The sequence below is a fragment of the Brachionichthys hirsutus genome, chromosome 23, assembly GCF_040956055.1.
Source record: "Brachionichthys hirsutus isolate HB-005 chromosome 23, CSIRO-AGI_Bhir_v1, whole genome shotgun sequence".
Lineage (NCBI taxonomy): Eukaryota > Metazoa > Chordata > Actinopteri > Lophiiformes > Brachionichthyidae > Brachionichthys > Brachionichthys hirsutus.
Genome location: NC_090919.1, coordinates 4,239,642 through 4,252,772, shown reverse-complemented (window position 1 = coordinate 4,252,772; position 13,131 = coordinate 4,239,642). Strand labels below are relative to the sequence as shown.

At 44.3% G+C, this 13,131-nt stretch overlaps 1 protein-coding gene across 1 annotated transcript in view; it reads right to left on the bottom strand.

Moving 5' to 3' along the window:
- The window catches only part of dachb (dachshund b), a 54,253-nt gene that overhangs the window by 18,299 nt on the left and 22,823 nt on the right, over positions 1–13,131 (bottom strand). The window contains exon 2 of the mRNA XM_068755779.1: positions 4,231–4,346. Within this exon, the coding sequence (XP_068611880.1) occupies positions 4,231–4,346 (116 nt within the window). The remainder of the gene's footprint in view (positions 1–4,230; positions 4,347–13,131) is intronic.

Genomic DNA, 13,131 nt, shown 5'->3' with positions numbered 1-13,131 from the left:
ATCACTCGCCCACTTTTGTTTGGGTCGCCGTGACGCAGATATCCGAACGCAGAAATGAAAAAAAAAAAAACACACAACATTGTAATGACAAAATAAAAGATTTAGCATGATGTGGAACACAATCACCTACTTGTGGTTTAGTATATTGACTTTTTTATTTTTATTCTGGCTCAAAGCTCTAACCATTAATCCTCATTGCTTTTTCATATGGTTAAAGAGATTTATTGGATTTTTCGGTCTCAGTCTAAGTGAAATGTTCAGGGAATGGACTCCCTGTCAAAGTCGATCATTAAGGTTCCACTCGCTAATAAAGCTGCTGGTTATGGGGTCTACCTGTTTAATAACGCGGAGGCTTATTTCCTGTACTGGCGAACGGTTCTATCGCCTCGGTGAAGTCACATTGAAGGACACCTGCTTAATGTCAGGTACTCCCAAATCACTTATTAGGAATACCGTTATCCGTTTAGCGTCTTCCCTCCGCTGGAAATGTTTGCGGCCTGTTTTTTTGTCGCCGCTGCTCTGTAAACGGGAACGGTCCATTCGATTTTGGATGTTTATCTGGAGCGTCATCGAGGTTTTAAAGGGCTCTGTACATGACGGGAGTTTATAAATTTAGCTCAGTCTATTAACTTCATGTATTAATGTCCACAACCGCTGGCCCAAAACGACCCGGTGACATCACCATAAGATCTAGCGCACATCTGGATCCATCCTCCATCCCATCCATCCATCTTGTTGTGGACTCGTCTTCAGCGCGGCTTTTCTTCCCGCCTGGCTAAAACATGTTGGATTGATGAAGAGCAACAGGTTTTTTGCTTTTCTTTAAATGAGAAATGCTGAAGGCAATAAAACATTTTAAACAAAACAACAAACAACAGGCCTGTCCCATTAGCGGCAAATACTTACAGGCTGGTGAGAACAAGAGCCTTTTTATTGTAATTAAACGTTCTGCAGCTTATTTTATAACCTCATTGATTTTGGTCTGGCAGAACTTCACATGTTTTTTTTTTGGTGTTAAGGAGCAATTAAAGCGTAACCTTCCAGAATGAAGTTGTTTCGTGTGTGTGTGTGTGTTTGTGTGTGTGTGTGTGTGTGTGTGTAAGCAAGAGCAACGTTTTCATTCCGTGTGTCGAAACAAAAACACATATTTTTACTCTTTTGTTGTTTTTAATTACCGAGCGATGGCTTTCTCGGTCAAACATTTCCACCAGTGGGGGGCGCTAGCTGCCACCTGTCACGGTGAGTTCGTGTGTTTAGTCCTCGTAAAGAAATGAAGGGCAAATGTGATGCAGGAGGTGGAGGAAAAAGACGAGGACATGAAAAACACCATTTCACTTAAGGTCTCCTCAACCTCTCTCTCTCTCTCTCTCTCTCTCTCTCTCTCTCTGCAGGTGCACATAAGAGTCCTCAGATGAGGAGATGTGTTCTTTTCATGACACGATTGAAAGCACTTCATCTGTAACCTGCACACACTTCCTGTCTCTGTGTGTGTCTGTGTGTGTGTGTGCGCGTGTGTGTGCGTGTTCGTGTGTCGGCTATGTGGTTGCGCTCTGGAAGAGAAAAATAGTTTGCAGACTTTTATGTGTTAAGTGTGTTTTAATGTGCGATACGTGTGTGTGTGTGTGTGTGTGTGTGTGTGTGTGTGTGTGAGGAGACAAGGAGAACCATTCAGTTGTTTTTGAAGTGAATTAACAAGTCAAATGAGCGCCGCAGCACACTGGATAGGTTATAACGCATGCACACACGCACACACACACACACACACGCGCACACACGCACACACTCTCTTATCATCTCCGCTTCTTTGTCGAGGAAGATGAGGCCAATTAAACTGATATCACTCTCTTGTCGTCGTTCACGGGTCTTCCCTCGTTCCCTGATCTTTTTGTTTCATCTACCCCCCCCCCCCCCCCCCCCCCCACATCCTTTCTTTTCTCGACAGCGAACACATCTGTCCTTCCATCCTTTATCTCTTCACGGCACCTTCTTTCAAACCGCTTCCTCTTCCTCCAGCTTCTTCTCAACTTTCCAGCCACCGTACTTTCTAAAGTTCATCCTTCATCCGTTTTGAACCCCGTCAATGCTTCCTCCTCTTTTCTCTTCTCTCTGAACTTCGGCTTGCGTTTCTTCCCGCCCCACTTTACCCTTCATCAGCAGCATCTCCCGCTTCTCCTCCTCCTCTAGTTGTCTCCTCCTCCTCCTTTCTGTTCACTCTTTTTTTACTCTCTCTCTCATCTCGCCACTGTCTCCCGACTCTCTCCCCTTCTCTTGTTCTGTTTTCAAACAGTGTGATAAATGTCCATCTGCGATTGGCCAATGCCCCCCCCATTGCTGCGGTGCCCGCAAGGTCGTAAACAACAGCCCGTCTCCCGGCAACGTGGCGTCTCCATGGACGCAGGGCCGATACAACGACCAACTCTGCATGTGTGTGTGTTGCATGCATGTGCCGCGTATGTGTGTCTGAGAGCTAATGAGCGATCATAAGTGAGCAAATGTTTTCTCTGGGTTCCACTAATGCTCGACAAACACACACATCAGGTGTGTGTGTGTGTGTGTCAGAGTGTGTGTCATTAGTATGCCACAGTGCGCTGTGTCCTCCATATGTCACTAAACACAGCCATGTTTTATTTATCCTGGAGAGAGTCGAGGCGCCGGCAGTCACAAACCAGGAGATGGACGGATGGAGGAAGAACATTTAATGGCAAAAGTGAGGATGGATTAAGTGAAGAAGGAACATGAGAGGATGAGGAAGAGGGAGGAGGAGGAGAAGGGGAGATTGGGAAGCAAGTCAACGGGCATGAAGTTAGAAAGGAAAACCTGAAGACAGAAGGGAGGAGGTAGAAAAAGGTAAGGCAGGTGGAGAAATGAAAGGAGGAGGAGGAGGAGGAGGTGCGGAACTGAGGGACGAAGGAAAGGGACAAGGGAGGAGATGAGATTATGAGGAAGTGTGGAAGTTGAGATCTTTGGCATGCATGCGAAAGAAGAAAGGAAGGACGAAAGCTGAAAGTGAGAGCAAGAAGCGCAGGAGGAAATGATGAAAGGAGGTAAGAGAGATTAAAGCGATAGAGGAAGAAAAGAAATCATCGAGATCGGAAGTAAAGAAAAGTAAAACACAAACATAAGGAGGAAAAGAAATGAGGAGAAACAAGAAAGTATGCAGAGAGTATGGAAGGTGAGAGAGAAGGGGGAGGCAAGAAAAGACAAGAGGGGGAAGGAATAATGGCAAAATGAAGGGAGCAGATAAAGGGGCTGAGAGAAGGAAAGAGAGAAATAAGGGGAAGAATGATATAATTTAATAAAGGAGTGAGGAGACGTGGAAAAGAAGGGAGTAAAGGAGAAGAAAATGTCAGGAAAGGAATGAAAAGTAGACAGCAAAACAAATGAAATGAAAGAGGGAAGGGAAAGAAGAAATGGAAGCAGTGAAGTTGGGATGATAGAAAGAAAAGATGGAGATGAGTTGGGAAGAAGGGAGGGAGGGATAGAGGAGGGAGGAATGGACAGATGGAGGAGTCGGACCCCAGAGACGTGTCATTCATCACACCACCACGCAGTCACGCTCATTCAGCCTCTCTCTCTCTCTCTCTCTCTCTCTCTCTCTCTCTCTCTCTCTCTGCAGGTCTTTTTTACCCCTAATATTACATCCTTTTCTGTTTTCATTCTTTCTTTTGTATCCATGGGATATTTTTCTTTTCTTTTTCCACTCATTCGCTGTCAACTTCTCAACAGTCTCTCTTTTCTTGTGACCCTCTTTTTCTCTAACTCTCCCCCCCCTTTCTTTTTTGGCAGTCATTATTAGGTTTCTTCATCTCCTCCGGTGACATTTCTTTTCTCCTCATTCTCTCTCTCTCTCTCTCTCATTTTCTCCTCAAAGAAAAAACATCCCTCTATTTCCTCCACTCAAAGAGGACATGGCGGGAGAATTAGGAAAAACGGGAAGAGTGAAGGACGAGGAGGAGAAAGACGATGGTGAGAGGCGCCAGTGTGCCCTAGTGGCCAACTCTGGTACTACATGAAGACGTTTTCACATTGACCTCCAGTGTGAAATTTGACATCCTCATTATGGAACTGCTCACACATATTAAATCAAGAGGATGAACTCCAGTAACCTTGTGTGGGTGTGACCTCACAGACCTGCTAGCATAGCAACATTTTGGAGATACACGATAAACAGAATCTAGTGAAGGAATAAAAATTAAAAAAGCGCTGAAGGAATATCAATCCGAGTCGTACCCGTGTGTGACAGCAGGTTGGGGGACAGCAGGCCGGGGAGGCCCGGGTGCAGCAGCCTGGGGCTCTCCTGGATCCCGGCACTAGAGCAGCGCTTCGGAGGACGGCCCGGACGAGAGCTGGAGGGGGGGAAAGACAGGCATTAATTACATGACACAGAATCAGATCCACAGTGTTCTGTAGGAGGGGGGGAGGTTCTGAGGGGCAGTTTCCTCTGCTGCCATGTGGCACAATCATCCAGAAAAACAAGAGTTGTGCAAACACACTTATTCAGGATTTTATCCTGCAATGATTTCATTTTCAGCTTAGAGGAGATTTGTGCATCAATAGACAATTTTAAGCATGAAAAAAGTTACGTATGAAATTAATAATATTTCCCTAAATAATATTTTTTTTATATTTGTTATATCGAATTTCTAGTCATTTGAAAATAGATAATCTATTACTACTATAATTTGAGCTTGTCCCATCAGCAGTATGTAATAATCTTTTGATTTATCTTTTTATAAAATGCATCAATATTTATTCATTTTATTTAAACTTTTCAAATTATGTATGTTTTAAAAAACAATGTCATGAATCTGATTGTTGTTCTTACACAACCTCTTTACATCTCAGTTTTGGAATCATAAACATTTAGACTTCAAAATTAATGTGTTACTACTGCAAATATATATTTTTTCTATCGTGCAACATAAATTATTGCATTCCAAATTCATCTAAATGTTTTCGAAAATAACATTTAGTGACTGTTGGACCTTCCATTTAGTCTTCAGCATTCAGCCCCTTCACAATAAGAGCCTTCAATCAACCAAAGCAAATAAAATTCAATTAAGGGATTCAAGTAGAGGCTATTTATGCTACAATAATTACTAAAAAAATATTAAATATTAAAAATATGTTAAAGTACTACCATGTAAAGTACTATTTTTTTGCAGCAGAACTTTTAAGCATGACACTAATATGCAATATATATTTGTACACTTCCAATCTTTGCATTATTTACAGAGCAGCAGGGACGGTGTCAAAACACGCTAACGCTGATGTAGCGTCGTCACACACGTAGAGAAACCCGTGTTCTCATGTTCTACATGTACAGGTGAGCCTGAACACATCACTAACGGAGCGCCCTCCTTTTATTTCAGTCACGCACTCATTCATTACTACCTGTATTATGCATGTGCACGTAGGCATAAATAAGCACACACTCACAAACAGGAATACAGTAACTGCACACACACACACACACACACACAGGAGGTGTGTGCATGCAGGCCAACTCTCTGCAGGGTGACTAAGTAACAGATGGCCGTCCAAAGTCATTTACACCTAGAGAGAGAGAGAGAGGGAGGGAGAGGACCGAAAACTAAAACCGCTACAGCACATCGAGCCGCCGGATGAAAATAGGATAGAAAAGAACAGGAGAGATGAATAGTTTAGACAGAAACAGAAACCTAACGGATACAAAACGCCTCCGCGCTGAAGGTTCTAAAAACAACAGAACTACTCTAATGAATAGATCATACCTCCCAAGAAAAGAAAAAAAAGCCTTCTGAAGGATAGTCCACAGATTTCCCTGGTTTCACTTTTCCCACTAAAAACGACGTGCCGGAATCGAATTATATATACGAACTGGTTTCACCCGGATGTATCTCAAGAACGACGAACACGCGATCAATTTCAATTTTGTTAGTGTTCGGAGGTTTGCTCTGTTGATGTCCCAACTTCTCCTGATGTCCTCCTGATATCTCCTGGAGTGGAGGCTTTTCAGGAAGGGGGGGGGGGGCAAATCACCACTGATCCCAGCGGGAGTGGCAGAGAGAGGAGGAAAAGAGAAAGTCAAAGTGTAAAAATGTGAGGGGGGGGGGGGGGGGGGGGTGGTGTTTTGGGGCGTGATTTTCACACACACAGAGAGAGAGAGAGAGAGAGGACATTGCATTGACTTTCACTGATGTCTTACCAATGGCAGCCACTAATTACTTAACCCCCCCGACCATGAATCATTAGTGTTCACCCTAAAATGCTGTCGTTTATGGGATGTTTCAGGCGTCTGTCGCCGCAACGCCAGGAACTCGGGACACTCTGAGCGAGAGTGGCGGAGGCAGAGGAGCGTGGAGAAATGAAAACATGAACCTTCACTTTTACTGTGAACTCTGCTTGACCTTTCCCTCGCTCTGTCCTCCAGTCACACGCACACACACACACACACACACACACACCTTTCAAATCCAACACTTATGATGGACATACAGTCCAGTAGCAACGTGAGTGTGTGTGCATGCGAAGGACAGACACACGATACTGCCTTCTCATTAGCCTTACGATCTTTGTTCAGAATAATGACTGCAGTGTGTGTGTGTGTGTGTGTGTGCGTGTGTGTGTGTGTGTGTGTCCCGTAGGGCTGCCATATGTTGGGCATTAATCCTCGTCAATGGTCGACTCCCCTTACTGCACCGAGCTCAGGAACAAAGAGCAGGTCACACACACATGCTTGAGTACATACACTCACACACACACACACACACGCAGTCATCATGCTCGCCTGTAGATGCAACAGCCTGGCTTCCAACACACACGCACACGTGCACACACACACACACACTGCCGGTCCACTGACCTACATTCACTGGTTAACCCTCGAAGAGTAAACAGTTTGTTCTTCTCCAGGTCTCGTGTCTGCTTCGCTCCTCTAAGTCATGACAGAACAGGTGAGCAGCGACCTTTGACCCCCACACCCCTGTTGACGACCTCACCTGCACACATTTACACCTTACAAGGACTTCCTACGAGCCGCAACTCTTCGTCGTTTCAGTCCCCGTTTCCAGGGAATTCTTCATCGCCCGCTAGAGGATGTGTTTTTAATGTGTCGCCATGTTGTCATTTTTTTGATAAGATTTAATTGGACAAGAATTCCAAAACACATGACGAATGAAAAACATGGAGCTGATATTTCACACACACACACACGCACACACGCGCGCACACACCGGATGATCTGATGAGCCACCTTGGAGTAAGTCTTCCCACTTTGACACACGCGCACCCTCGCTTGTCCTCCCAAACGGCCGTTTCTATGGCGACGGAGCCTTGATCAATACGCCGTCATTGGCTCTGATGGCCGGTCAGGGTCGGTCTCACTCACACACAAACAGGCATGGCGGTGAATAAGCACAGAGTCGCTAACGCGTTTGACAGATTGATTTAGCAGGCAATGTGCAGAGGTCACACTCACACACACACACACACACACACACACACACACACACACACACACACATACACACACACACACACACACAGTAGTTCATCAGGTACAGTCCATATGTGGGTAGAGAGAGAGGTCGACCCTCTTTAGCGAAAATCTTTCTGTCCTTTTTATCTCTCCATCAGTGTTCTCATCTCTCTCTCTCTCTCTCTCTCACCTCTTTCTTTTATCTATTTTCTGATTCTGATTATTGCTTCATTTTATTGACATGAAAGTTGTCATTCAGGTGAATTTTGCTCCCTGGAAGTAATTGTTCCGATAATTCTCACACTCCGTGAACACACCATCAGATTCGGCTGACGATATGTCATCATGAACTGTCGTCCATCTCACTAGGATTATCAATTATTTGATCAATTAATAGTAGTTTGTCCTTTTTAATTAGTCCAGATAAGAAGAGGGACTTTTCAAAAGTAATTAGGACATAAAAATAATGTTTTTTTAAATTCCTAGTTAGTTTCTTTATCCTGATTTTAAAATTATTGTTTCTATTTTTAATTTTTGTTCTGAATGAATGACTTCAGTTTGTGCCTCAATCCAGATTAAAATATTCTTTTTTTTAAAAAAGGTTTTGATTCCAGTTTAAAAACATTCCACTCTGCTTCAGTGTCACTTCTCTATTTCTATCTGTTACTCCATTAATCCACCCATCCCTCCATCCATCACCCACGTCTCCACGGTAACTCCCTCTTTCATCTTCTGCCCTCCCCCAATGTGAGGTCAAATGATGATGTCACAACCTCTCCATCGATTACTCTTCCTTCTTCCTTTAATCTCTCTGTCTTTATCTTTCCCTCGGCCTTCCTCTCTTGCATTTTGCCCGAATCTTTCCACTTTTCCATCTCGCCCACTTTTCTTAATTTCTTAATGTCTCTCTTCTTTTTAAATTCTCTATGTCATCCTCCGTTTTCTCTTCTGTTATTCTTCTTCTTTCTTTTTCTTTTCTTGATTCCTTCACTTTCTTTGGCCATCCCTTCCTCTGCATCTCTTTCCCTTTCTTTCCTGTCTTTTCTTTTACCACCTCCCTCCATTTGTTCCGTCCATCCCTGTCATTCACTCTCTTTTCCTTCTACTTGCGCTCTCAAACTTCTTCCGTTTCCTTCCTTCCTCCTTCCCCTCATCCGTTCCTCCATTCGGCACGCATCTCCCCTCATTCCCTCTTTATGACTGTCTTCCTCCCACCGTCCCTTCCGTTTCTTCCCTTTCCAACTCACCTCCCTCTCTCCGTCTGTTTTTTGTCGTCCATCATAAATCGTGTCACACCTTCATTCTCTCTCTCTCTCTCTTTTCTCTGTTGCAGAATAACAATCTATTCTTTTTTAAAGAGACACCAGAGAGATGGGATGTATGTCCGTCCACACACAGGAGCATCATCATCATGGACACTCACGGACTCAGGGTGAACGAGAGACAAACAGACGAACAGAGAGAGGGACAGAGAGAGAGAGAGAGAGAGAGAGAGATGGATGTTTACTTTCCTCTGGGCTTCCGCCTCTTTGATTGGGCAGATGAATGACTTCATTCTGTGTTTGTGTATCAGAGTGTTTGCTTCCTCCCTCTTTTTCTGCCTCTCTTTTTTGACAGAGGGATGGAGAGAAAGGGGAGAAGAAGAAAGGACCCGGTGAAATAGACGGAGAGTGAGGAGGCCAATAATAACTATTGATTGATAAGGGAAGTAGAGCGAGAATAATAAAGGAGAAAAAATCACTTTAAAACACAGAGTGGAGGGAAACAGGAAAACGACATCGATTAACTCACGACACCTTCTCCTCTTTCCATCCCTCGCTTTTCTTCCATCTACTCTCTGAATCTGATTCTGTACCTTTCACTTCCTGTCTATCGTCCATTCATCCATCCAACATCATCCATCCATCCACAGTTACATCATCCATCCTTCCGTCTGTCCATCAGCCTCTCTTTCCGTTTGTTACCATTTATGCTTCACCCATATCTTTGTCTGTCCATCTTGTCTTCGATATCTGTCCATCCATTCAACCATCTGTGTAATCCTCCAATCCATCCATCAGTCCGTCCATCTATCCATCTATCTAACCTATTTGCTGACTTTCATCCCTTCATCTTTCCCTTTCCTTCTAAATACTTTGACATCTGTCTGTCTAGTTCTTCCATCCGTCCCTCTACCATTGATCAGTTCATCTCTCAATCTACCTATCCACCTATCCATCTACCTACCTATCTATCTATCTATCTATCTACCTACCCTCCCGCCCATCCATCCCTCTTTCCAGAGGAACAGGTGTGCTACGGGACGAGAGACAAAAACACTCCTGCATTTTTAACCAGTACCTATTAAATATTAAAGACCTCTCTCTCACACACACACACTCTGGCTCTCTCTCTCTCTCTCTCTCACACACACACACACACACTCTCTCGCTCTCTCTCTCTCTCTCACACACACACACTTGCTGACGAGACAACTTGTACAGGTCGATGCGCTAACGTGTGTCTGCATATCTGCGTGAGTGTGCGCGGGCAGTAAGCGTCATTACCTCCCTCCCTTGGCATGTGGCGTGCGCACACACGCACGCACGCACACACACACACACACACGCACACACACGCACATGGGGTAATTCATGCAGGCATATGCGGTGCTCTCACATGTTAGCATTTAAGAGGTAAACCTATAACAGACTCAGTGCCCCCCCCCCCTCCCCCCTCCATCTCTTTGAAGTGCTTCATAACAACAGGAAGTTTTTAATTCGCCACATTGAGAAGGAATGTCACTGAACACACGCTGAACCGCCGCCATGTTAGCGTCCTCGCCACAAACAGCTTAGCGCCAGGTTAGGCTGGTTAACATGCTAACAAGCTAATGCCATTGCTAACTAGTTAGCTCTCAGTGATGGCAAACAAGGCGGGGATGAAAGTAATTAGAAGAGACGTGTGACACATAACTGAGGGGTGGGGGGGAGGAGGAGGAGGAGGAGGAGGAGGAGGGGGGGAGGTGAGAGACAAAATGATGACGAAGACCAAGAGGGAGAAGAGAATGAAAAAAGAACTGCCCCAACCACGATCCAATCACTTTCATTTGCCTTCATCCCTCCATCTTTCCTCAACTGTAGTTAATTTTCTGCCCCTCAGACTCTCCATCCCTCACCTCCATCTATCCTTCCATCTTCTTCTTTTACCTGTCCTTTCCTCCCTCCTTCTCCCTCTATCAATCTCTTCTACCCCCCCATCCCCCCACCCCGCCTCCATCTCCCTCTCTCTCTGCAGTTAAGTCAGTGTAATGTAAATGATGTGCCATCGATCGCCCCTGACAGTGCAAGGACGCTCACCTCTTCTCCTCCTCCTCTTCTTCATCGTCCTGTCATCTCTCTCTCTCTCTCTCTCTCTCTCTCTCTTCTCACACCCCTCCTCCACCTAACATCTTTCATCTCTCTCACTGTCTCTCTATGCCTCTCTCCCTCGCGCCCACTGCCTCCCACACCTGTCATCTTTCATCCCTCCCTCTCCCTTCATTTCTTTCGCCGGCCATCATTTATGTCTCTCTCTCTCTCTCTCCCTCCATTGTTCTTTCAGAGCATCTCCTCTTGCCCTACCTACACCATGTTTTATTTCTGCCTCTCTTCACTTCTCCTCCTGTCTTTCTTTACTCCTTCTCTCGCCACGGCCCTTCTTTAACCTGCTCGCCTCACATTTTATTTTAAAGTTGATCATTGCTTTTATTTATTTATTTTTTACTTTATTTGCTCTATTGTCTCTAATAATTGATCCACAGCAGCAGTTGATTGGTATACAGTAGGGAACAGTTCCCCAAAGCTACACTTCATTCTAAAGATTAATCAACAGGAGGGAACCATTTTTCCGAACGCCACATCCTCTTTATTGTTTCTAATTATTTAGAATGGGGAACAGTTGTCCAAATCAAATTGAGTTTTTATTCATAATAATTTATCGAGAGTAGGGAACAGTTCCCCAAAGACTTTTTCTTTCTTTTTTTTTTTGCAGTAGAGCGAAAGTGTGCCGGTTTGTCTTTTGGTGTCCTTGTGAGTTTGTTTGTGCTCAAGCTCAAGATTCAGTGTGTGTGTGTGTGTGTGTGTGATGAATGGGGATGGTGAGTAATACTGCATGTGTCATTCTGAGTCCCCGGAGTTTTCTTCTTCTCTCCTCTCCCTCTCTCTCTCGCTCCTCATGTCCTTCCTTGCTCGCTCTCACCCATCTGTCTTCTCTCTCTTTCTTTCTTTATTTCTTCATCTCTCTTTTTTTCTGTGACATTCCTGTCCGGCGCTGAGGGTGTCATCCTAGTTTTCTGCTGACTCTGTGCTTCACACACACACACACACACACACACACACACACACACACTCCAGCTGTTGAGAGCTGGGGCGTTTATTGGATTGTCTGTGTCCTCTATTTGGATAAGGAGAAAGGAAAGAGGGATGAAAGAGGGAAAAGAAGAAGAAGAACAAAACAAAAGAGTGGCAAGAGAGATGAGAAAGAAAGAAAACAGAACTGAAAAGAATCAAAGGACACTGTAAAAAATATTGAAAAAAAAAACTGGCTGAGGAAGAGAGAAAGAGCAACAAAATACAAGCGATTATCAGCTGATACTAATCAAATGTATATTCAGTTATACACACAATATAATCAACATGCTTTAAAAACAAAAATGGCACGTGTTGTGTTGAAATAACATATGTGGGTTAATTATGCTAAATATTTTACATATTTAACACTATAAAATCATAATTATAATTCTGTAAATATCTTTAAGTAGTGTTAACCCTGTTGGAAACGTGATTCATGCTGATGTAAAGATGTACAGAGCTTTGGACAGCAGCATCGTCGTGGTGACATCACTCTGGTGTGTGCTGCACCCTTGGGTGCAATGATACAACCGATGACCTCATCACTGTGAGACAAGGTCCAAATGTGTTTAGTTCATAAATAAATCATTTCATAAATGGCTTTTAATTGTCATCTCAGAATAAATTCAAGATTTTGATCTCGGCGCATCGAGTAACTTTGAACATTGCTTGTGGGCCGTTTAACGTTTTAAAACGAGTCCCCGTTTTGCGACTGAAGAATCTGCTTCTCCATCAGTTGGCGCAGACTGAATGGATAATCTGATGCAGACTCGGGGCTAAAAGGATCATGCATCATTTTTATCTTGAACCAGCGGTCACTCTGATCAGAACAGAAGAGCCCCCCACCCCCACCCCACTCCACCTCCCACCAGACGGTGGCAGTAATGACTCACCTGGCCGGTTGCAAACGTGGCGAGGAACCGATTTTAAATCCTTTAGCCAGCGTGAAAGGTTTAGCATGACCAAAACCCTACTTGACACGTAAAACTGGTGTTTGAACTCGTGGTCTAAATCTCAGCCAACGGCCACACACACACACACCCACACACACACACACACACACACACACAGACTGTAGCACAAACACAGATGCAGCGTTGGTACAACACACTCATGCACACACTCACAGAGTCAGAAGGTAAGCCTGGATTCTACAATAAGTCCAGTTTTATGACTAGTGTATAACACCAACAGCTGAATCAATATTAGTTTACACTGGGTCACAGTGGACACACACACACACACACACACACACACACAGCACTTTCCTTTCATAAACACACACATAGAATCTACCAGAAT